Here is a 23,243-nt window from a genome sequence, read left to right as displayed (position 1 = left end):
AATAATATAAAACTGTGGGTAGATAGCAAAAACTGACTAGCCATTTAATTTAAACTGTGTTCTAAACAAAGAGTAGTAGTTCCAAACCAGTGTTTTTTTATGTCGCCTATAATACATTTTTTGAAGAAAAAAAATTAAAGCTACAAATTATAGTATTACACTTATATTTAGCAATCAAATCTAATTACATTCATGAATCGAATCCTATAACTACATTCACTCATGAACGCATCCTTTATTTTGCAGTTCGCATTCGCACTTGACCAATGAGAAAAATTGTCAGATTACTCAGATTTGACAGCAGCCAGCGACGGAAAAACGCACTTTCGGTGAAAAAAATTAAGAAACATTTTGTTAATTTAAACGCTTAGTTTTAGTGAATTTCTGTGTTTGTGTAAAATGTTATAATATAACTAGATGTTAACCGGATTTGGCATTGATTAAGCTTACGGGATATGGAGGCTACAGTTTCTAAGGTAATTTTATTATTCTCCTGTTTTATAGGTATATTTATGCCTTGCTATATATTTGATATTTTGTATGATAAAATAAATATTTAAATAATACCATACTGTGAGGCTCGAATAAACTTGTAAGTGATGTTTATTTACAAGCTTTCATAAAGGTATTTAGCAATATTGTATAATTATATATATACTAACAAGTATTTCACTTCTAAACCTGCTTATTTGAAATTGTGCCGCTTAATATACTTATCTAACATCGCAAATTTTTAATGGTATGTATGAAATAAATTTAAAATATATACCTAACTGTCTACCTACTCAAAGTTAAAAAAACTTCATGAATATTAGTTGCAGTTATTATTTTCAAGGTTAATGATGATTTAAACATGATATGCTTCATCACCGTATTTGTGGCTGAAAGTTCACAAACATTATAATTTCATGGCTGCCATTAAAAAGCATTTAGTATTTTAATTTATCATTGTGACTATAAAACTACATGAGAAGTTTTGTATTATTTATTAACACTAAACAGAAAGCACCAATAACATGTTAGCTTGGAAATGTTTTTGGCAAAAATTAAATTTTTTGGTACAAGCTTTTATTGCTGACTGTACTTTTATTTCCACAGGCAACTGATACTCATCAAGACAATTCTAAAAACCCCAATCACAATTAGGTTGCATGGTTTTGTCACAGTTCCCATGGCCACCTCCTGTCTCCATCATCAGATCAGCTTGATGGTACCATAATATTGCATTGTCACCCGACTTACATATGTATGCAAATTTTCAGTTTCAATGGAAGTTGGGAAGTGGGTCAAAAACTTGCAAGAATGTTAGAGTAACAGACGAATGGTACAGTAACTCTCTCTCTTTAGCCTGCTTCATTTTACGCCACTCGCACTCCTTTTGATGTCGTCGTCCCAATGCATCTGAGATTTACTTTGAGGACGCTCTTCCCCCCATGGTCGCCACTCGAGTAGTTGTTTACTCCAAATCGGTCTTTCGTGCTATATGACCAGCCCATTTCCACTTCAAACTACGCGTTTTACAACATCAATGACCTTGCTCTGCTGTCTCAACTAGTCATTCCTTTTACGGTCTCTCAATGTGATCCCCACCAGTTTTCTATAGCGCCTGCTGGACAACGCTCAATTTACGTAGTATGTCTTTGGTGAAAATCCAGGTTTTCAGCTCCATAAGTGAGAAACAAGCAGGATACATTGGTCAAATATGCGTGCTTTTTGTTCGGCCTTAAGGTTCATTTTGAAGGCTTTGAAGATTGGAATAGGCTGCCCAGGCTAGACATACGCGTCTGTTTATCTTATTAGTTTGGTTCTTTTTCCCAGTCACTATCTCTTGGAGAGTTGAGGCAAGGAGACGGAGGAGGAGACCAAGGAGAACATACATAGATCAAGTAAAGGAAAAACTCAACGTCGTGTCGTATCAGGCTGTCAAGGAGAAGGCAGAGGACCGACACATATGGAAATCGCTCCACCGACAAGACTCTTAAATATATGATGATGATGATATCTCTTGTCCCAAATACACGTATTTATCGGCAGACAACTACTCTACCAATTATAATGAAATTTGTATAGTATTCATACAAGGGTGTCGCCGGGGGGTGGCAGGGCGAGTCAGCTGCCTCCCTAGCTAGAGGATAAAATTTCCCCTCTCCCTCCCCTTGGCCATCGGCTCATACATACATTCCTAATAGTTAATGGTTTAGGTTTTCATTAATTGTTTTTTAGATAAAAAAAATGTCTGTAGATTTGTGTACAAATGGAAAAAACTCAGTGGCTAAAACAACCGGCCAAGTGAGTCGCAGAAAACGGCAAAAAATCACGTTTGATGTATGGGAGCCCCACATATATTTATTTTATTGTTTTTAGTATTTTTTGTTATAGCGGCAACAGAAATACATCATCTATGAAAATTTTAACTGTCTAGCTATCACGGTTCATGAGATACAGCCTGGTGACAGACAGAGGGACAAACAGACAGTCAGACAGTGGAGTCTTAGTAATATATAGGGTCCCGTTTTTACCCTTTGTGTACGGAACCCTAAAAACAAATTGTTAAATCGGAAAATAAATGGGATGACCTTGCTGTCTGTTCATCTCATCATCATCAGAAAAATCTAACAAACAACTTTAAAAAACTGTTACCCCCACCACACCACGAACAAAAATCTAACAAACAACTTTAAAAAACTGTTACCCCCACCACACCACAGAGAAAAATCTAACAAACAACTTTAAAAAACTGTTACCCTCACCACACCACAGAGAAAAATCTAACAAACAACTTTAAAAAACTGTTACCCCCACCACACCACAGAGAAAAATCTAACAATCAACTTTAAAAAGTCGACAAACTGTTTGGGCTGCAAGGCGTGACACTAAAACAACATACAGACATACACAAGAGAAGATATGACATTATGTTGTCTCTCATAAAAAGAGCCTCTTACGAAGCCAAAGTGCTTGTTACATTTAGTCATTGGTCTGCCTGACGTCATCAACTTTACTTACTCATACTCAGGTTATAATGGTATGATATTTTAATAACAAAACTTCCGTGAGGTGAGACACAGACATATTAAATATATTAATAACGGGTCACTCACGTATTTTAAGTCGAAGTCGGTACGTAGTGAAACATGTCGTGCGTTTTTCGATTTAAAATACGCGAGTGACCGGAGTGACCCGTTGTTAATATTTAATAGAAAGAAAGAAAGAAAGAAAATTGTTATGTACTGGGAATTAATATTTGGGAGTCAAATAACACAGCGCGCAAGTATATTCGAGACTGATTTATTTACCTTCAGTAGGTAGGCGCGTAAATCTTAACCTACCCTTATTTAATACATCGCATCCTTCCCCCCTTACAGTAAATTACCTTATTAATAGCTACTTAATAGTAATTATGCTAAGTGTCAGTTTGTCTATCCCAAATCTAGCTTTCGTTGCTAGCTGATTACTCGTATAACATACATGTTTGGTTAATAACATACAGGCTATTGAACCCTTATTCTAACTAAATACTTACAACATATGTTTTGCCCGCTATATTACTATTTTACTATAATGTGATAAAAAGTACCTTATTGTTATACTCAGTCGGCGATATCGAGCGATATTAAGTTTACAGATTATGACAACAGTCTTTATTTTTTTAAATAGTATTTACAACTAAACATGCAACTAATGAGCGCCTAACTCACACCAATATTATCACTTAATCTAAGGCGCCTTTAACACTATTGGATAAGGTTTATAATCGACAAGCTTGCCATTATACTAACATTGTATTTTATTTTATTTTTTTACTATGAGATTATTCAAACCCGTATCTTATCGGTGGACGACGAATGCGTTTCGGTCTTTGTATAGGTACATTTGGTTCCGAAGTCGTGTTATTGTCATTGCTTGTGCGGTGTAGTGACTCAGTGGTGGCCGGAATCGCATGAGCCAGCGAGGTAGCCTGGTTCAATTCTTGGGAGTCCGAACATGTGCTAATGACGGGATCGTTAAGCAATTGATTAATATGCCTTTTGTGACTGCGTCCGTCGGCCCCTTCTACCCGGTATGTCAAGGGGCCCAGCCGTTCGATGACGGAACCCGCTGCCCAAAATTGCTTGTTTTGCTGATATACTCGATACATAATTTTTTCTCCTACCTTAAATTCGCGAGTCGGCGGTGCGTCCATACCTATCTGCTTTCGTTGAGCTTCCCGCACTTCTTCTCTCGGGTCTGGCCGCAACAAATCAGAGCGACTGCGTATGGTGCGCTTTAACAATAGTTCCGCTGGCGACTTACCGGTTGTAGAATGCGGGGTTATGCGATGAGTTAATAGGTATATTTGCAATGCTTCATGCACGTTCGCATTATCCCGTTCCGCCTTTTTTAGGCATTTTTTAATTAACCCAACTGTATTTTCGGCAGCCCCATTGCTACTTGGCTTATACGGGGAAATGCGGATGTGCTTGATGCCCTCTTTCTTTAGGTATGATTCGAACTGACCACTTGTGAACGGTGGTCCGTTATCAGATACCAACTCATATGGATTTCCGAAACGGGCGAATATTTCGCGTAGTAGGGTAATGGTTTCGTCGGCGCGCGTGCCTCTTATTTTGCTTGCCTCAATCCATTTGGAGTAGGCGTCAATCAGCACAAAATAATACGTACCAGCTGTCGGCGTCAGAAAGTCCACGTGTACTCGATACCACCTCTCCTGCGGCCACTCCCACGGATGCGTGGCTGCCCGTGCTGGTGCCGGGCGCTCCGCTGCGCACGCTGCGCACTCGGCTGTCACCCGCTCCACGTCCGCGCCCAGCCCGGGCCACCATACATAGGCGCGCGCCAGCGCCTTCGTGCGTACCGCGCCGCCGTGCGCTGCATGTAACTCGCGCAGCACGCGTGCGCGCAGAGTCGTAGGTACCACCACCCTGTATTCAAACATTATACAATTTTGCTCGCGACTTAACGCATTGCGGACGCGCCAAAATGGTTTTAAGTTTTCGTCTCCGCAATACTCCCAGCCTTGGCCTAATAAGTTGAATACTTTATGCAAAACCGGATCTTGGCGTGTCGCTTTTGCAATATCGCGATGATTTGTCGATATACCGTCATCTATAAAATTCAGAAATTCGCACGATCCCTTACTTTTTTGTTCGTTTTTTCTGATGTCTAACGGCAGGCGTGACAAATATAAGACACTCACTAAAACTCCAAATTAGTTTACAATAGATTATTTATTTTGAGTTTTCTATAATTAAAGCAATACAAATCTCTTATCCAACAACTTGCGTTTTTCTCTCTGTCTTAACTTAATCCCCTGTCAATGTCATTATTGTCCAAAACCGCGGCAAACCATCTGTCACTTGTCAGATATTTAAAAATAAAACTAAAAGCCGTTTGAGATATCCTCAACATCTAACATTCGGCCATCCTGACAATCTAGGAGTTTGTCCTCAAACTCACTCTAGGATTTAACTTTTCACAACCTTCTTGTCCAATGTACCACACGACTCTTATTACATTTCAATATTAACTTATTTTAACATTTTTACTTATCACAGATTAGTCTAAAGTCTCGTAAAGAATTTGTTTCATTAGCCTTATTTACATTACGTGACATGCCTTCATGCAACCTTTACCACACTAGTCTCTAATGCGACAAATATTCACCTGATGTGACATTTCACTCCGCACCACATTAGGCTCTATTTGCGGCCGTGGGAACCTACCCACTCAGTCCATAACATTCAAAATAATAGCCTGAAGTGACATTTCACTCCGTACCACATTAGTCTCTACTTGCGGCCGTGTGAACCTACCCACTCAGTCTTAAACATTAAGAATATTCACCCGATGTGACATTCCACTCCGTACCACATCAGTCTCTAATGCGGCCGTGTGAACCTACCCACTCGGTCTAGAACATTATTAACATTCACCTGATGTGACATTCCACTACGCACCACATTAGTCTCTACTTGCGGCCGTGGGAACCTACCCACTCAGTCCATAACATTCAAAATAATAGCCTGATGTGACATTTCACTCCGTACCACATTAGTCTCTACTTGCGGCCGTGTGAACCTACCCACTCAGTCTTAAACATTAAGAATATTCACCCGATGTGACATTCCACTCCGTACCACATTAGCCTCCAATGCGGCCGTGCGAACCTACCCACTCGGTCTAGAACATTATTAACATTCACCTGATGTGACATTCCACTCCGTACCATATTAGTCTCTACTTGCGGCCGTGTGAACCTACCCACTCAGTCTATACCTAACATCAACAATTATAGCCTGATGTGACATTTCACTCCGTACCACATTAGTCTCTACTTGCGGCCGTGTGAACCTACCCACTCAGTCTTGAATATTAAGAATATTCACCCGATGTGACATTCCACTCCGTACCACATTAGCCTCCAATGCGGCCGTGTGAACCTACACACTCGGTCTAGAACATTATCAACATTCTCCTGATGTGACATTCCACTCCGTACCATATTAGTCTCTACTTGTGGCCGTGTGAACCTACCCACTCAGTCTATACCTAACATCAAAAATTATAGCCTGATGTGACATTTCACTCCGTACCACATTAGTCTCTACTTGCGGCCGTGTGAACCTACCCACTCAGTCTTGAATATTAAGAATATTCACCCGATGTGACATTCCACTCCGTACCACATTAGCCTCCAATGCGGCCGTGTGAACCTACCCACTCGGTCTAAAACATTATTAACATTCACCTGATGTGACATTCCACTCCGTACCATATTAGTCTCTACTTGCGGCAGTGCGAACCTAGCCACTCAGTCTATAACATTAAAAATATGCACCTGAAGTGACATTTCACTCCGCACCACACTAGGGCCGGGTGAACCTGGTCACTCAGTCTAAACATTAACAATATTCACCTGAGGTGACATTTCACTCCGCACCACACTAGGGCCGGGTGAACCTGGTCACTCAGTCTAAACATTAACTGATTAACAATATTCACCTGAGGTGACATTTCACTCCGCACCACACTAGGGCCGGATGAACCTGGTCACTCAGTCTAAACATTAACTGATTAACAATATTCACCTGAGGTGACATTTCACTCCGCACCACACTAGGGCCGGATGAACCTGGTCACTCAGTCTAAAACATTAACAGTATTCACCTAAGAAGGCATTTTGCTCTGCACCACACCAGTCACCAGTGTGGCTGGGTGAACCTGCTCATTTGTTTAGTATACTTATCCATATTTGCAACAAATAACAATCTCAGCGGCAAAAAGGCAACATTATAACCTTTAGTATTCATCTAAAGGCAGTAAGTATTATCATAATTAAATATATGTTCACATATATAAACATGACTTTCATAAACAACAATCATTTTCTTTGACTTTCATTTTTCCTTACTATTTACATCACGTTACTTAGGTGGAATAGCTTCTTTCTCAACCAAATAATTCTATTTTACTAACTATTCTCTTTTCGCTATCTGTTACTTTGTTTCAGATATCCTAATACCATAATATCGTACATTTCATAATATTTCATGTAAAAGTCAATCATATTTTAATGAATCTACCGAACCTGAATCATCAACATATCATATCAATCATCTCAATCTTGTACTATTGACATGCATGACTGTATACAATTATTAACCTAGACATATTTTTTCTGAGATGTCACAAGCGTTTAGTAGTGTTAAAGAAGAAACACATTACGTGACATGCATACTTAGGTGGAATAGCTTCTTTCTCAACCAAATAATTCTATTTTACTAACTATTCTCTTTTCGCTATCTGTTACTTTGTTTCAGATATCCTAATACCATAATATCGTACATTTCATAATATTTCATGTAAAAGTCAATCATATTTTAATGAATCTACCGAACCTGAATCATCAACATATCATATCAATCATCTCAATCTTGTACTATTGACATGCATGACTGTATACAATTATTAACCTAGACATATTTTTTCTGAGATGTCACAAGCGTTTAGTAGTGTTAAAGAAGAAACACCATACATGTATCATTAAATAACGGATTAACCATTAGATATTATATTATATTAGGATAAGCATTAGTTTAGGTAGACCACATAATGACGCCAGCAATGATGGGCAATGCTCTGGCCACAACAGTATATAGTGATCAGACCATCTGCAACATTGAACATAGGGCTGCACTGCACTCGAGCAAGCGTCATAATCAGTTATCAGTTCGACCTCATGATGAAAAGCCTTCGCCCAATAAGGTCAGCAAGCAGCACTTCAGATCTTCTACACCTCGTGCGCCTTCTAAATCGCATCAGGAGATTTGCGACGTAGCTAAGTTGGTCCTCAGCGACTCCACTGACCCCGATGACTGTGCACTGCTTAGGCCTGCAGACTCGCACCGCCACACAGGCGCACACACTCGCACCGCCGCTTAGACGTATAGCCTAGCACTTCCGCTCAAGTATGCAGACTCGCACCTCCGCTCAAGTGCGCAGACTCGCACCGCCGCTCAAGTGCGCAGACTCTTGCCAGTACATTCTGCAATCATAATTCAGGGCAATAACTATATTCGTCATGTTAAAGCATGTTTGGATTCAACATTTCAAATTTCGGTTCAACTATTCTTGACTCACTAACATTTTTCTAATAATTTATCAAACTTATGTGTGATCAGAAGGATTAAATATGACCTTGCGGAGAAGACCTGTGCCCAGCACTGGGACATCATCTGTTATTAATGATGAAGGCTTCAATTACATCAACAATATCAACATGCACTAAGATGTACACTTACAAAACAAGTCAAATACTCTATTGAGATTCTTGATTAGGTAACTCTATCCCTCATATTATAAAAATTTTTGGCAAATATTTCATTTTTGGTTCAAGCTTTTATCGCTGACTGTACTTTTCTTTTCACAGACAACTAATACTTAGACAATTCCAATAATCCCAAACACGGTTTGGTTTGCAAATTAGGTTGCCTTGTTTTATCACCGAGTTCCTATGGACACCTCCTGTCTCTATCATCAGATCAGCTGGATGGTACCATAATATTGCATTGTCACGCAACTTACTTATTCAAATTCGAAATTATTTCGGAAACAATGTCCATAGTTGTTAGTAAAAAAAAAGTTTACTTAGAGCTAGTATTAGTAGGCACCTTAAATTAATATATACATAATAACACACTCAAGAACAATCATACATAACCTAGCGAGCAATGCAAAAGGTTCCAGTGCTTCTGGAAGCGCCCCTCACATCGCTCTGCAATGGTGTTCAGTATGCTGTTTGGGCTGCCCCGCAACCTCTTCACTAAGGATGCCACTCTTTTGCGCAAAATAGCTGCAAAGCTGTCCAACTTGTTGTGGCACTTATGTGTGCCAATTTTTAGCTTCATCGGAAACAAGAAAGTGGGTCAAATTTAGCTTGCAAGATTTGACCCGTGCAAACATACATAGTTATATAGATACATTGCAAGTAAATAAAAAAATAAAAAACTTGTAAAAATAAGTTTTATAAGCATTCAGTAATATCAATAAAACATGTGATCAAAATATTGATCTAAGGTGTAGGTCCAATACTGTAACCTGTGCTATAGTTTTTGTACCACGGTTTTACGAAGCGTTACACTATCAACCTTCATACTATTTCTGGCACATAACATTCTAAATTCCCTTTTCTTAGTTTTAATTTTGAGTTTAATACAAAATTTTGATCAGTAAATATCAACATTTTCTTACATAGTTTTCTAAGTCTATATTTTATATTGTGATGTGATCCAAATAGTAAATCCATTAAGAACATACATGACCTCTTGTAACCAGTCCACCTCTAAATATCCTTGTTCCTGGTTCCTGCCTTTAACAACACCCTGTTGAGTGAGGCTCCATCTATCTCTCCCCTCACACTGTCACCAACATGCTCAAACCCGGACCAAGACCAGAGACCAGCCCTATGCTACTGCGCAGCCCGTTCATGACAACTAGTACCTGCTCCTCTACCTAACACTCCACTACTCCAACCCCTCCTCCAATGTTCCTGTTCTTAATCAAGTTTTTTTTTTAATTCTAATGGATTGTAGTAGACCTTACCCAAATTACGGAATAATTGCTCGGTCTAATATCATATTATTATTTTTTACCTTTTTACCAACTATTTTATCTAACCCTCAACTTTTGATCAAAAACTCAACCTCTAAATTTACTCCCTTCTTAAATAACTATAAATCGCCCATTTACCATCCTCATATACTAATCTGTCTTATTTTATTTCTCTTGTATGCCAGCATCCTACACTTTTCATAACACCTCTATACACAACACTTAACCCAGTGATAACTCGCACATATATCTCATACAGTTACACGATCCACGATTTCCACTGAAGTCTCACAAATTGGTCTCAACCTTAAGTGTCTGACACTGAAGTGTGAGCCAATACTGACTTATGGCAGTACTGTTGGAGAACTTCAAATAGCATACTATCTTGCATCTTTATTGCAAACCGAATAGTAAAGGCTTGAAACAAATTACCCTCTGAAGTTGTGAACTCTACAAGTGTGAATCAATTTAAAAATAGACTAGACAAACTATCAAAACTGTGAAATCATGCTAAGTGAACTATGATTTAGACGTACCAGCATTAGCTGCCTGTCTAAAACAAAATAATAATAATATCCTTCACCTGATTAGATAAGTATACCCTTAAGCCAACAGCCAACAAACAAAGAACTTGTGTAGAGACTACTTAACTTTTGTCATAGTAGCAAATGCAGTATCCACTTGGTAACTTTTGACATAATAGTTAGCTGCAGTCATCTCTCACCGCAGATTTTCTTTTGCCAATGCTCTTTGCTTTCGCTGAAAAAAAAAATCCTTGTGCACATTTTGGTGAAGATTCCCATCAAGCAGCTGCAGTGATCATTGGGAAAGACTTTGACATTTTCATTCAATCTTATATGGCTGATTATATTTCATAAACCTTTTATATATGGCGATATAGCACATTGCAATAATTCATTATAATTCTTCAACAATTCGTTCTTTGTGGATATCCAAACACCCAAACTATCATCATCTGTGCATGTAGTTCTCAATCTCGTTACTTTTCATCTTAGAATAGTTAAAATATTTATCAACATGAAGCAATTACTCAACATTATATAAATAACCCAACTTTTATTTTACACATTTCTCTTCATGTTTTAAGGTTAGCATAACCTTGTCACTAAGGTTGTCATTGTTGTTGAGTTGTTGACATGCGTATATGCCATCATAGCTAAGAATGTAGGCTGTAAAATGTTTGCATATGTGCAATACTCAATATTCAAGATTTTGCACTAAAGCATTCAGTTTGCTCAGTCAGTAGGTTTCGCTTTTATATCATTTGTTCTTTGACATTTAAGGCCCATTCTTCAACGTTCTTGCCACTTCTGATATAAGACACTCACTAAAACTCCAAATTAGTTTACAATAGATTATTTATTTTGAGTTTTCTATAATTAAAGCAATACAAATCTCTTATCCAACAACTTGCGTTTTTCTCTCTGTCTTAACTTAATCCCCTGTCAATGTCATTATTGTCCAAAACCGCGGCAAACCATCTGTCACTTGTCAGATATTTAAAAATAAAACTAAAAGCCGTTTGAGATATCCTCAACATCTAACACAAATTATCGGCTAAACAATTTTGTTCCGCTTTAACGCAAGATATCTCATAGTCGTACCCGCTTAAAATTACCGCCCACCGCTGCAAGCGCCCCGCTACCATTTGCGGGATACTTTTATGTTGGCTAAAAATATGCGCCAATGGTTTACAGTCCGTAACTAAGGTAAACCGTCTACCAAAAAGGTAGTGATGAAATTTTTGAACGCCAAAAATGATTGCCAGCCCTTCACGACATATTTGCGCGTAATTTCGTTCGGGCGGTGTGAGAGCTCGCGAGGCGTGCGCCACTGGCAGATCACCCCCCTCGCCCTTTTGTACCAGCGCTGCCCCGACCCCGTAAGGAGATGCGTCACAATAAAGCCATAGGGGAGCATCTGGTTTATAATGCATTAACATTGGTTTTGCGGCTAACATTTGTTTCACTTTCGTGAATGCTTCATTGCATTCCCTAGACCAAATAAATTTGTTATGTTTTTTTAATAGCTCGTAAAGCGGGTGTAAAACGGTACTTATATTGGGTATGAATTTCGCGTAATAATTGACCAACCCTAAGAATGCCTTTAAACGCGATACGGTGTCCGGTACCGGGGCTGCCTGAACGGCATCTATTTTGCTCGTCTGTGTGCTCAGGCCCTTTGCGTCGATAACGTAACCTAGATAAGACACAGATTTTTGAAAAAAAATGCATTTATTTTGTGCTATTCTTAATCCTGCCTTAGACAATATTTTGAATACCGATATCAAGCGTTTATAATGGTCATCGTCATTAACTCCCGTGACTAAAATATCATCGCAATACACTGCAATAAGGTTCATATTCTTGAATAGACTATCAAGGACGCGCTGAAATTTACTCATGGCACACTTAATACCGAATGGTAATCTATTGTAACAAAAGCTACCCTTATGCGTCACAATTACGCACAGCTGTTTTGATTCTTCTGTAAGCGGTAATTGCTGATAAGCATGACTCAAATCTATTTTGCTGAACAGTTGCCCTCCTTGCAAATTAGAGAATATTTCATCGATACGAGGTATCGGGTATTTGTCATCCTCTAATACCGGGTTTAGTGTTACTTTAAAATCCCCGCACAGTCTCACCTCACCTGATTGTTTGATGACGGGCACGACAGGCGTCCCCCATTCGCTAGTCTCCACCGGCGAGATGACTCCGTCCGCCTGCAGGCGCTCCAGCTCGGCCTCGACGGCGGCGCGCAGCGCGTGCGGCACGGGCCGCGGCTTGCAGAATACGGGCCGCGCATCGCTGGCCACTCTTAGTTGTATGGGCTTACCAGTGAACGTGCCAGTTCCCTGCGCGAACACCTGCGGGAATTCTCGAGCCAGCTGTGTCCCTACACGCTCACGATCCTTAATAATACTATATATCGACTCGGGAGTCTCAGGACTGCATTGTATACCTAACGCCGTCATCCACCGACGTCCGATAATGGGCGGGCTGTCGTCTGTGTCTACTACGACTAAATTTAAATTTGATTTCTTTTTATCGCCATACATAACTTCACACAACATAATGCCCTTCGGTGTGACTTTTTGTCCCGCGTACATTTTTAACTTTGTCTTAGGAGGCAACAATTTAACATTTTTAAACAGCTGATTAAAAAAATTGCTAGACACAGCGCTTATCGCAGAGCCACAGTCCAGCTGCATGCGCACCTTGACTCCGTTGACCGTCACTGTACGCCACCATGGCTGATCACCGCCGGTGTCGTCGTCTATAGAGTACAACGGCACGTCGTACTCGTCGTCGCCGTCCTCCGACCCGACGTCGTCGCTCGTGTCCGTAGACTCCGTGCACGCGTTGACGCTATAATGTTTCCGGTTTTTACACGCTTTAGCAATATGTCCCTTCTTGCCGCACACATAGCACTCCGTGTTCATGAATGAGCAGCTCCTCGGATGGTGCGTGCCCAAGCACCGGGGACAGCGCGCGCGCGGCGCCGCCGCCGGTTGCCTACGGCGCGGGGGCGCACGCGCGCCGCCGCCGACGCGCACCGCGTGCACGTCCTCTTCTCGCGTCGACATCGACGCCGATGTCCCGCTCCCAGCACCGCTGCTAGGTCCGCTGGCCTTCGAGTCTCGATCCGCCGCCTCCAGCGACGTCGCTATTTCCACTGCGCGGCTGAATGTTAATTTGTCTTCCGTTAACAGCTTGAAACGTATCGCATCACTTCTCAATCCATATGCCAGCTGATCACGTAGGTTCTCTTCTAAGTACGTGGAACTGGAGAAATTGCATTTCTGCGCAAGCTGCCTGAGTTGCGCCACGTACTCATTAATGGACTGGTCGGCCGTTTGCTTACATGCCCGAAATGTCATACGCTCTGCCAGCTCGGATCGCTTAGGTGATAAATGTTCGCGAACTTTTGACACTATATCGTCGAAACTCACTGTAGCCGGCAACGATGGATAACACAAATCTATTATTAAGTCCAAAGTTTCCGTTCCAACCACCGCAATGAGGTACTGCACCCGATTTTCTGTTTTTACGTTTGTTACCTCAAACCATGCCGTTAACTGACTTATATACGTATTCCACTTTCCCGAGCGTAAATTAAACTCCTTAATGTTAAAAGGTAGTGTTTTCGACATCCTCGTCAGCCAATGTTATGTACTGGGAATTAATATTTGGGAGTCAAATAACACAGCGCGCAAGTATATTCGAGACTGATTTATTTACCTTCAGTAGGTAGGCGCGTAAATCTTAACCTACCCTTATTTAATACATCGCAAAAATAACTTTATTTTGCATGAAATATGGTACAAAAGGTGGGTCAGACAATATTATACATAAAGACAATATTATAAATATTGTATGAGATTGGTAATTAAAACCATACCATTGTAGATAACTACTAAATCAAATACCTACGAGTCTGTCTCTTCATATCTTTAACTTTAAACTAAAGAAATGTATGGACAATCTTTAAACAAAAAAAAAAATCATACAATTATGAAATATGCTCACAAAATTTCACAAGAATCAGTTGAGAAATGCTGCTACCTAGACTATCTCAATGCTCTCAAGGATATTATATAACTACTAGCTTTTGCCCGCGACTTCGTCTGTGTGAAGTTAGTAATTTGGGTAGCGTATTTTTTATCCAATCTGCTTTTTATCGATTTCCCATACAAACTTCCACCCCCCTTTCCACCCCCTTAAAGCATGATTTCTAGGATTTAAACTACCCTATGTCGGCTATGTCCTTCCCCGGGACTCAATCAAACTATCTCTATACCAAAATTCAACTAAATCGGTTCAGCGGTTTAAGCGTGAAGAGGTAACAGACAGACACACACTTTCGCATTTATAATATTAGTATTCTATCCACAGCTTATACGCATACAATCAGTAGCAAAAGTTGCTAAGCGGGCGAGGTGTTCAAAATTACCTTGACACGTTCTTATTCTCTTAACAATAAAGTCGCGTAAAGATCATTTTGAATCTTAGCTTATACTCGTAACTCCGTAATAGATGGATACAGACAGTCTAAGGAAAAAACGTGCCTCGAAAATCACGAAAATTTTGATTCTCGATCAGATGGCGCCACTACCTTTGGCCTACTCTCCTATAGAGGGCGTTGACGGTTTCGTTTGTTATTTAACAATTTTAAGGCATATCAGTGAAAAACATGGGTCAAAATCATATAAAAATAATTAATGCAAATAAAAAAATCATTTATCCATAATTCCATATTTAAATACATTTTATCGTATTCTTATAAATCTTCATTTTTACCACGCTGGCCGTACGCTTGTTTGCTAGCATTGTGATACAAAAACTCTATCGAAAATGTTATCGAGTATTTTTATACTCATCACTTACGCATATTGTTGTAATAAAGAGACCCGTCCTTGACTCCATTATTATAATCTTTAAAATTTATCGGCTCTTACCAATCGAATTTGACTCTTATTATATTGAGTTAAAGAGCTATATTGAAATGTTAAGTTTGTCGAGGTTGTATGTTGTTAGTATGTTGGCTAGGCCCTCTATTGTTGTGCTGTCCATCTCAATTCTGAACGAATGTTTAGATTTAAATCAATGGCTTGTAGATTGCACGATATGGTGATACCAAAGTTATTGATCAAATAATAAAATAAACTAACCGAATTAAGAGACTACCCTAGGTTTTCATCGATTTTTGATAAGTTTTGAATCGTATCCTACTTTTGTACTACATATAGAATTATAAGACAAACGGCTATCGGTTCTTCAATCTTTTATCTCCAGTTTTGTCTACCGGATTTTGAAAGAAATGAAAACCTACTTATTTATTTATGATTTTTTTATACATTGTCTAAAAAAAGCTTTTTTCGTATCTCGATTGCTATGAATGAACTTATACGAAATCTACATATTTGCGTTAATCTTTTACGTCTCTAAAAATTTGTCTAAGGTTTTAATTTTAAACTAATTAACACAAAAGTTATGGCCAGAAAATCAGTTTTTTGGCCTAAAATTGTTCAACTTTGATGCCACATATAAGAAAACTAAGGGGTTCAGATCGAAGGTCATTGGCGCATGGGATCTCCTTAAGCTAGGTAAATGTGGCTGGCATGCAGTTGATGCAGTGGTAGGCAGTGGGCCCCTTGAGCGAAGTACCTATACATATTTGTATACGTACTTCGCTCAAGGGGCTTCGCTGAGTGGCTAGGTTAGGTAAATTCTCGCTAATTTTTTCTTCCCAACCAAAAATTACATGCCAGTCTTCCCCACATTGACCTAGCCACTCAGCAGTCTCAGCACCCACCTAGCCACCTAACATGCTCCCGCCAGTCGCTGCGAAAAGCGTCGAGGTCGTCACGCCATCTCTTCAGCTCTTCACAGTAAATAAATGAATATTATAGATCATTCTTTCACAGATTGATTACGCCCCACAGTAAGCTCAAGAAGGCTTGTGTTGTGGGTACTTGGACAACGATATAATACATAAATACTTAAATATACGGAAATATGTATACGGTGTCACGTATCAATTGTCAAGTTGGTCAAATAGGAGCTTAATCTGTATCACTATTTGTGACGTTTTCAATCAAGAGGTACCACATTGTCGCTTGTCGATAAGGTTGATTTCTAATTGAAGCTATATAGAAATGGCGCCTTACTGACAAGCGACAATAAGTACCCTTTTGGTTGAAAATGGCACATTTATATTATTCGCAGGGCCGGGGAGGCGGGCTGGCGGCGGTCCTCGGCGTCGCCAACGTCGGGTCCTTTCTCGCCGCTCTCAACCTGGTCGCCGACCTGCACCCTTCAGATAAGTAAGTCACTTAATGCCTCATGGCATTCTCTGCCAGTCAACCATAGTCCATATATGCTATCGCAACCTGTTTGTCCTATGTTGGCTTACGCGAAATTGCAGTTTTATATTGATTTTTTACACGTTTTTTAATCAAGGGAAAACGCCATGAAAAAATTCACTCTGAAATTAGACTAAACTAGAGTTGGCACGATAGAAAAAATCACGAAAACATATATTCTTATAGTTTTAGTATAGTATAAGATAGCTAGTGATATCAATTACTGGCCACTCTTTAATACACCACCACCTTAGCCTACAACCGAGTTCTATTCACCTATAATCATAATCATCTTTATTTATAAAACCAATTTATACGTCAACAGTCGATTTATAATTATTTACAATTTATATATACAGAATTCATTTTAGTATAAGGTGGCTAGTTATTGAAGGGTGGCCAGTTATTAGCCGAGGGGTTTGACTAGCAAAATTTTGATCAGAAATATACTTTCGGAGCACGCAGTCGTCCAATCTTCTGTCGCAACTTTCGTGCGGCGCTTACCTTATGTCCCTTTCTAATTTCCTAGTTTTACCCACCCTCCAGGCGTGACTCACTCCGCGATTTCGTCGCGTTGCTACAAGTACATGCGGCCCACACCAATTTTGGTGTCTAGACATAGTAGTTGCCGCGTACCACTACGGAACGAACGCTTGTTCGGGCTTGTGCCACCTGGCGGCCATATCTGTTGTAATAGACGCGTTTAGTTGGAGAGTGAATCTTCTGTACCTAGTACTATTATTTATTTTGTGCCCCCTCTTAATATTAATTTTTCCGATTTATACCTCCATTTGCACAATGAGGTAGATCATTAGTGGCATTGGTTAGCAAACATTCACATACCTAATACCTGCGGCAATTATTGCCCGGATCACTGAACAATTATCGCGCCGCGAGGCCGCTCGAGCGGGTTGGAGGCTTGGAAAATGTATTGATAGTTCATATCGTCCACATATTCATCGTATTTACCTAAAAGATACCCCCCGTTGCGACCTTTTAAAAATCCTGACACTCCTTCATCCTAGTCTCTTGAAAAAACCTCAACAGGGAATTCCACCGCCTTGCATAATATTTCATAAGTCATATAAGTACCTATATGATGAAATAAAACTATGAAAACGGATTATATCGCGTATATTGAATTGATAATACATCCCGACGTTTCGAAACCTTTACAGCGTTCGTGGTCAACGGGTGACCAGGAAAAGCTACAATGTACAAAACTACCCACATACAAAAATAATGAACCATAATAAACTATAAACTTTAAGGCTGGTTGTACATGCAAAATCGGTTCATAAGGCTAGTTATACAATACAACTATTTTCAAGTAAAGATAAGCATACCAGAGAAGATTTAATTCGGGATATATTATGAATTCAATATACGCGATATAATCCGTTTACATACTTTTATTTCATGAGTAACTATGGCGGTTTGCAATTCTGCGAGCTATGTCGGTGACCCTAGTTCTACTGCGGATATCATCATTTCTGACTCGATCACGTCGAGAAACCCCGAGCATAGCTCTCTCCATTGCCCTTTGCGTGACCTTGAGCCTTCTTAAGTGGCAGTGGGCGGGGCACATTGCTCGCAGAACTGATGGCCGGTGGGGCCGGAAGGTTCTGGAGTGGCGTCCGCGTACCGGAAGACGAACTGCCGGTAGGCCTCCAACAAGATGGAGCGACGACCTGGTGAAGGTCGCGGGAATTCGGTGGTTGCGGGAATTCGGTGGTTGCGAGCGGCACAGGATCGGTCGGAGTGGCGAGCCTTGGGGGAGGCCTATCCTATGTCCAGCAGTGGACGTCTATCGGCTGACATGATGATGATGATGATGAACTATGGCGGTAACCGAAGACAATATTAAATACCTATAATGATGATTTAGTTTAGCTTCTACTGTCAAATATTCTGGACTATAATACGAGTAGTTGAACCTTATGTCTTTGCAACAAGGTTGTCGAACTGTCCATTATCAGTGTAGATGGTAATTTTAAGTCGACCACTCAATAATAAGAGACTCGCACACAAGTGTTTGATAACGACCTATTTCTGGAGACAAAATGCCTATTGAATGTCATAACATTCTGAGATTTACTGTTTAAACAGCATTGACGTTCGATTTTGAACTTTTTTATAGGCGCACTAGGGTCTTGTTTCAGCTGTGCGTCTATTCTATACACGGTGTAACATGAGGAAACCGAATAATTTTAACAGCATATTCCTGATCATATTTAAACACTAAAATGTCCTATAAACTTTTCTGTAATTCTCCTAGTTTCAGAGTTAGTACCAATTTTTTTTAAACAAGTTTTATTGTTACATAGTGCAAAACGTATTTTTGATGTCGATGTTTCCACTATGGGACGTAGTCTAAGTAACCTTATTGATAGATGTCAAAAAGTGACAATCGTAACACTGTAAAAACTAGGTTTTACGAAAAAAACCGGCCAAGTGCGAGTCGGACTCGCGTTCCAAGGGTTCCGTACATTACACAATTTAAACAATGTATTTTTAAATGTCTTTAAAAAACCCGTAGGGGTCGGATCAAAAACTAAGTAATTGAGTCCGACTCACGCTTGACTGCACACTTCTGATAGGTTTTCCGGTGATCTATTTTGTTTATTTTTTCAAAATTTTTGACCCCAGTAGTTTCGGAGATTAAGATATATTTGAGATTCTCACAATGAGCTCTTTCATTTGATATGTAACACGATATAGTTTGACAAACTTTATTTTTTAATTTTCTCATTTACCCCCCCCCCCGAAAGTGGCCCCCGTGTTTAAAATTAATATATTTACGTTACATGTCCATCTTTGGGTCACAAACTTACATATGTGTACCAAATTTTTAACTTAATTGGTCCAGTAACTCCAGTAGTTTCGGAGAAAATAGGCTGTGACAGACGGACAGACAGACAGACAGACAGTCGCACGAGTGATCCTATAAGGGTTCAGTTTTTTCCTTTTGAGGTATGGAACCCTAAAAAAGAAAAAGTCCATTTTAAGTGACAAGTTTACCAATAACATTTACTTTTTATGTACAAATACATTTAAAAAATCTAAAAAAAAACAAAAAAAAAATATTTTTTTGCTATTTTGACCTAAACTCTTATTACATTTTTTCCTTCTTTTGGCCTCAGAAAGGCGTGGTTAAAATCTTTCGGTTTCCTCGTGAACACCTGGTATAATCGTTTAGGAATTTCAAGTTTAAAACAACAATAGTCTTTAAATAAAACAAATGCTATCTATCTTACGCACCTCCGTTATCTTATTGTTCAATTTTAAAAGAGCGTAATTTACAGTAACTTCAATAAGACATAAATATTTATCAACGTTTTATAAATGCCTTAGTTTTACGAGGCAGAGATAAAAGTTCGTTTACATTTTTTACGAGGCAGAGATAAAGTTCGTTTACATTTTACCTCTTAAATTTTACTTTGATCTATAAGTAGGTAAAGTTGGATAAGACGCGCTTTTTTTTCTCCATTACTGTGAGGAAAAAAATCCATGATAACTACACAAAATACAAATAATAGCTAAGTACAAAAGCTCTTACCGGGATTCTAACCCAGGACCATCAACTTTGTAGACAGCGTCAGTAAGTATATTCGCTGTTTTTTAGGGTTCCGTACCCAAAGGGTAAAAACGGGACCCTATTACTAAGACTTCGCTGTCTGTCTGTCCGTCTGTCACCAGGCTGTATCCCATGAACCGTGATAGCTAGACAGTTGAAATTTTCACAGATGATGTATTTCTGTTGCCGCTATAACAACAAATACTAAAAACAGAATAATATTAATATTTAAGTGGGGCTCCCGTACAACAAACGTGATTTATTTGCCGTTTTTTGCGTAATAGTACGGAACCCTTAGTGCGCGAGTCCGACTCGCACTTGGCCGGTTTTTTTCAACTTCATATGTAGGTAATCTAGGTAAGGTACCGGAGGCTGCAGAGTTAAGCGATCCCCCTGCATATAAATTTGTTACTGTACTGTCAAGGAATTCAATTTCCAACCCACCTAAGATTAATAAGGTTGATAAGATAAGATAAGATAAGATTTATGGTATAACTGTGTACAGAGATATTGACAATCACATTTAAGAAGCCACAGTTTATCCATCACACGGACGTACAATATAATTATGACTTACCTGTAACTAAATAACAAAATTGTGTAACTAAATAACAAAATTAACACATGCATAATTATCATAAGAGCTACCATAAGAGCTAGCTAGAGCGTGACGTTGCTTTGATATGTCGCAATTTTCGACTTTAATGCATTGCGAATGTCTAACAACATTTTGACGAAATGGGTATAGGGAATCAAATTCCTTGTCTGTAATGAAACTATATTTAAGCGTTCAGGTTTTGAAATTTTGGCGGGTCATTTTAAACACAGCTGGTGCAACCCAGCTGAAACATCAGACAAGGTAAAAATAATGAAATTTCAATATAATATTAGCGCCATACGTAGCAATAGGCTAGATGACAAATTTTCGTTAATGGTATCAGTCGATCAGGTTTGTTTTTAGGATCAAATGTCTATATGGGACCCATTGCATCAAAGCAATAAAAAAGTCAGAAATGATAGTCAAAGTCTGACAGTCGTACTTCACTCGCGAAACGCTTCTAACAAAACGATAAGTGAACGTGACGTCAAGGTCACTGAGAGCCCCTCTTGAATGTATGGAAAATAAGTAAAAATGCGATTTTGTCTAGAAAAGGAAAATCCACCTTCACTTCATAGGTCATACAATTTTACGGCGACGGCCGAAGGTCGTAGACGACAAGTTGAAGATTTACGTTCTGTGTTTTAATTAGCTATAACCGTTATTAGCACGCGGCTAACAGTAACTTGTGAATATTAATATATTCCTAGCATACTATCCTACAATTCCTAGGCATTTATACATATCTATTATAAATGTAAAAGTTTGTGAGGATTGTTGTTACACTTTCAAGCATTATAGAATTTATACCAGGGACCGGACAACCCTTTCCGCGATAAAACCCTTTCAATGGGCGACACTTAAACACGGCTAACACATTGAAAGACTTTCCCTTTTGAACTGCAAGCCCATTCATACCCCTACCTTTGACTAACCCTTACCGAAAAGCTAACCAAAAATAAGGCTAGCCCTTAATAAGGGTTACCCTTATCTTTAAGCGCTTTTTATAAAGGTTTCCCTTTGCGTGAAAGAGACAGGATTAGTATATATCTACGGTAGTGTATGAAAAGGAAAGAAAATACGTGCCTAGTCAAAGAACGCCGCCGTCGCCGCCGACGATCGCTCGGATTCGAAGTAATGTGTGCTTTATGAACAAGGTAGACGACTTAAATTAGCACGCTTATATGCTAAAAGTGAAGCCCTTTATAAGGCTAACCCTTATAAGCAATATGCAAGGTGTTGGTGAGCGGATGATAAGGGTTTTCTAAGGGTATTTGGGCTACCGATTACTCAAATGTGGTAGCTTTATATAAGGGTTTTTAAAAGCAAAACAAAGGGTTTCGTCTGGCAAAGGGTATGGTGAGTTAAGCCTTATGCAATACCCTTATAAAACCCCGATAAGGGATAGCGGGCCGGTCCCTGATTTATACAACTTCTAAACTGATTTGTATGTGCAATTTTTACTTGTATGTACCAGTCGCTTTTCGATCAAAACATAGTTATAATTCCCAATCCCACTTGGCCATAGTTTTTCTGGCAATTTTTTTTTCCGTCCGGTGTTTTCGCCGGAAACCGGACCGTGTTACGCGACTACGTCCAGTTTTGTTTGTGGCTACCGTACCGACAACTACGCCCAAGAAAACAAGACAAATTGTCTGGCGAAAACACCGGACGTCTATAATCGGCCATAATTAGGAAGCAAACGAGCAGAAGAATCGCCTGATGGTAAGCCATGACCAGTGGCGTAACTAGGGGGGGGAGAGGGGGCAAGTCCCCCGGGCGCTATCCAAGAGGGGGCGCCAAAATGGGCAAAAGGCAGCAGCACGGAAACTTTTGTCAGTCGTCAGGGCGCAAATTTGGTAACTGCCCCGGGCGCCATATCCTCTAGCTACGCCCCTGGCCATTACCGTCGCCCATGAACACCTGTGTTGTGCGTTGCCGGGCTTTATGATGGGAAAACGCTCTTCTCTTGAAGGCTTGAAAGTCGTATGGGTCCGGAGTCCGGACATACCGCGGGCAAATTTTTGGCATTGGGATTCTAGGGACTATGGGTGTTACTTATTTTCTAA

The 23,243-nt window shown here is 39.7% G+C and overlaps 2 protein-coding genes across 2 annotated transcripts in view; one reads left to right on the top strand and one right to left on the bottom strand.

Moving 5' to 3' along the window:
* The first annotated feature begins 289 nt into the window (after positions 1–289).
* Positions 290–23,243, top strand: part of LOC134750378 (uncharacterized) — a 55,544-nt gene continuing 32,590 nt past the window's right edge. The window contains exons 1-2 of the mRNA XM_063685539.1: positions 290–476; positions 16,863–16,960. Coding sequence (XP_063541609.1) covers positions 456–476; positions 16,863–16,960 — 119 coding nt within the window. The 5' untranslated portion in view covers positions 290–455. The remainder of the gene's footprint in view (positions 477–16,862; positions 16,961–23,243) is intronic.
* On the bottom strand, positions 12,144–14,014 carry LOC134750315 (uncharacterized protein K02A2.6-like). Its single transcript, XM_063685479.1, has 2 exons — positions 12,344–14,014; positions 12,144–12,302 (listed from the first exon to the last, which is right to left on the bottom strand). Exons 1-2 carry the CDS (start codon positions 14,012–14,014, stop codon positions 12,144–12,146), a joined length of 1,830 nt encoding a protein of 609 aa, XP_063541549.1.

This window comes from Cydia strobilella, chromosome 19 (genome assembly GCF_947568885.1).
Source record: "Cydia strobilella chromosome 19, ilCydStro3.1, whole genome shotgun sequence".
NCBI lineage: Eukaryota > Metazoa > Arthropoda > Insecta > Lepidoptera > Tortricidae > Cydia > Cydia strobilella.
Note: the sequence above shows the minus strand (reverse complement) of the source record. Positions and strands in the feature narration are given on the sequence as shown.

Excerpts from the sequence above, each read along its gene's own strand:
- LOC134750315 (XM_063685479.1), bottom strand. The coding sequence starts at position 14,014 with ATGACATTTCGGGCATGTAAGCAAACGGCCGACCAGTCCATTAATGAG. Across the intron at positions 12,303-12,343 it reads GCATTTTTTTTCAAAAATCT|CACACAGACGAGCAAAATAG; the intron begins GTGTCTTATCTA and ends AAAGGGCCTGAG.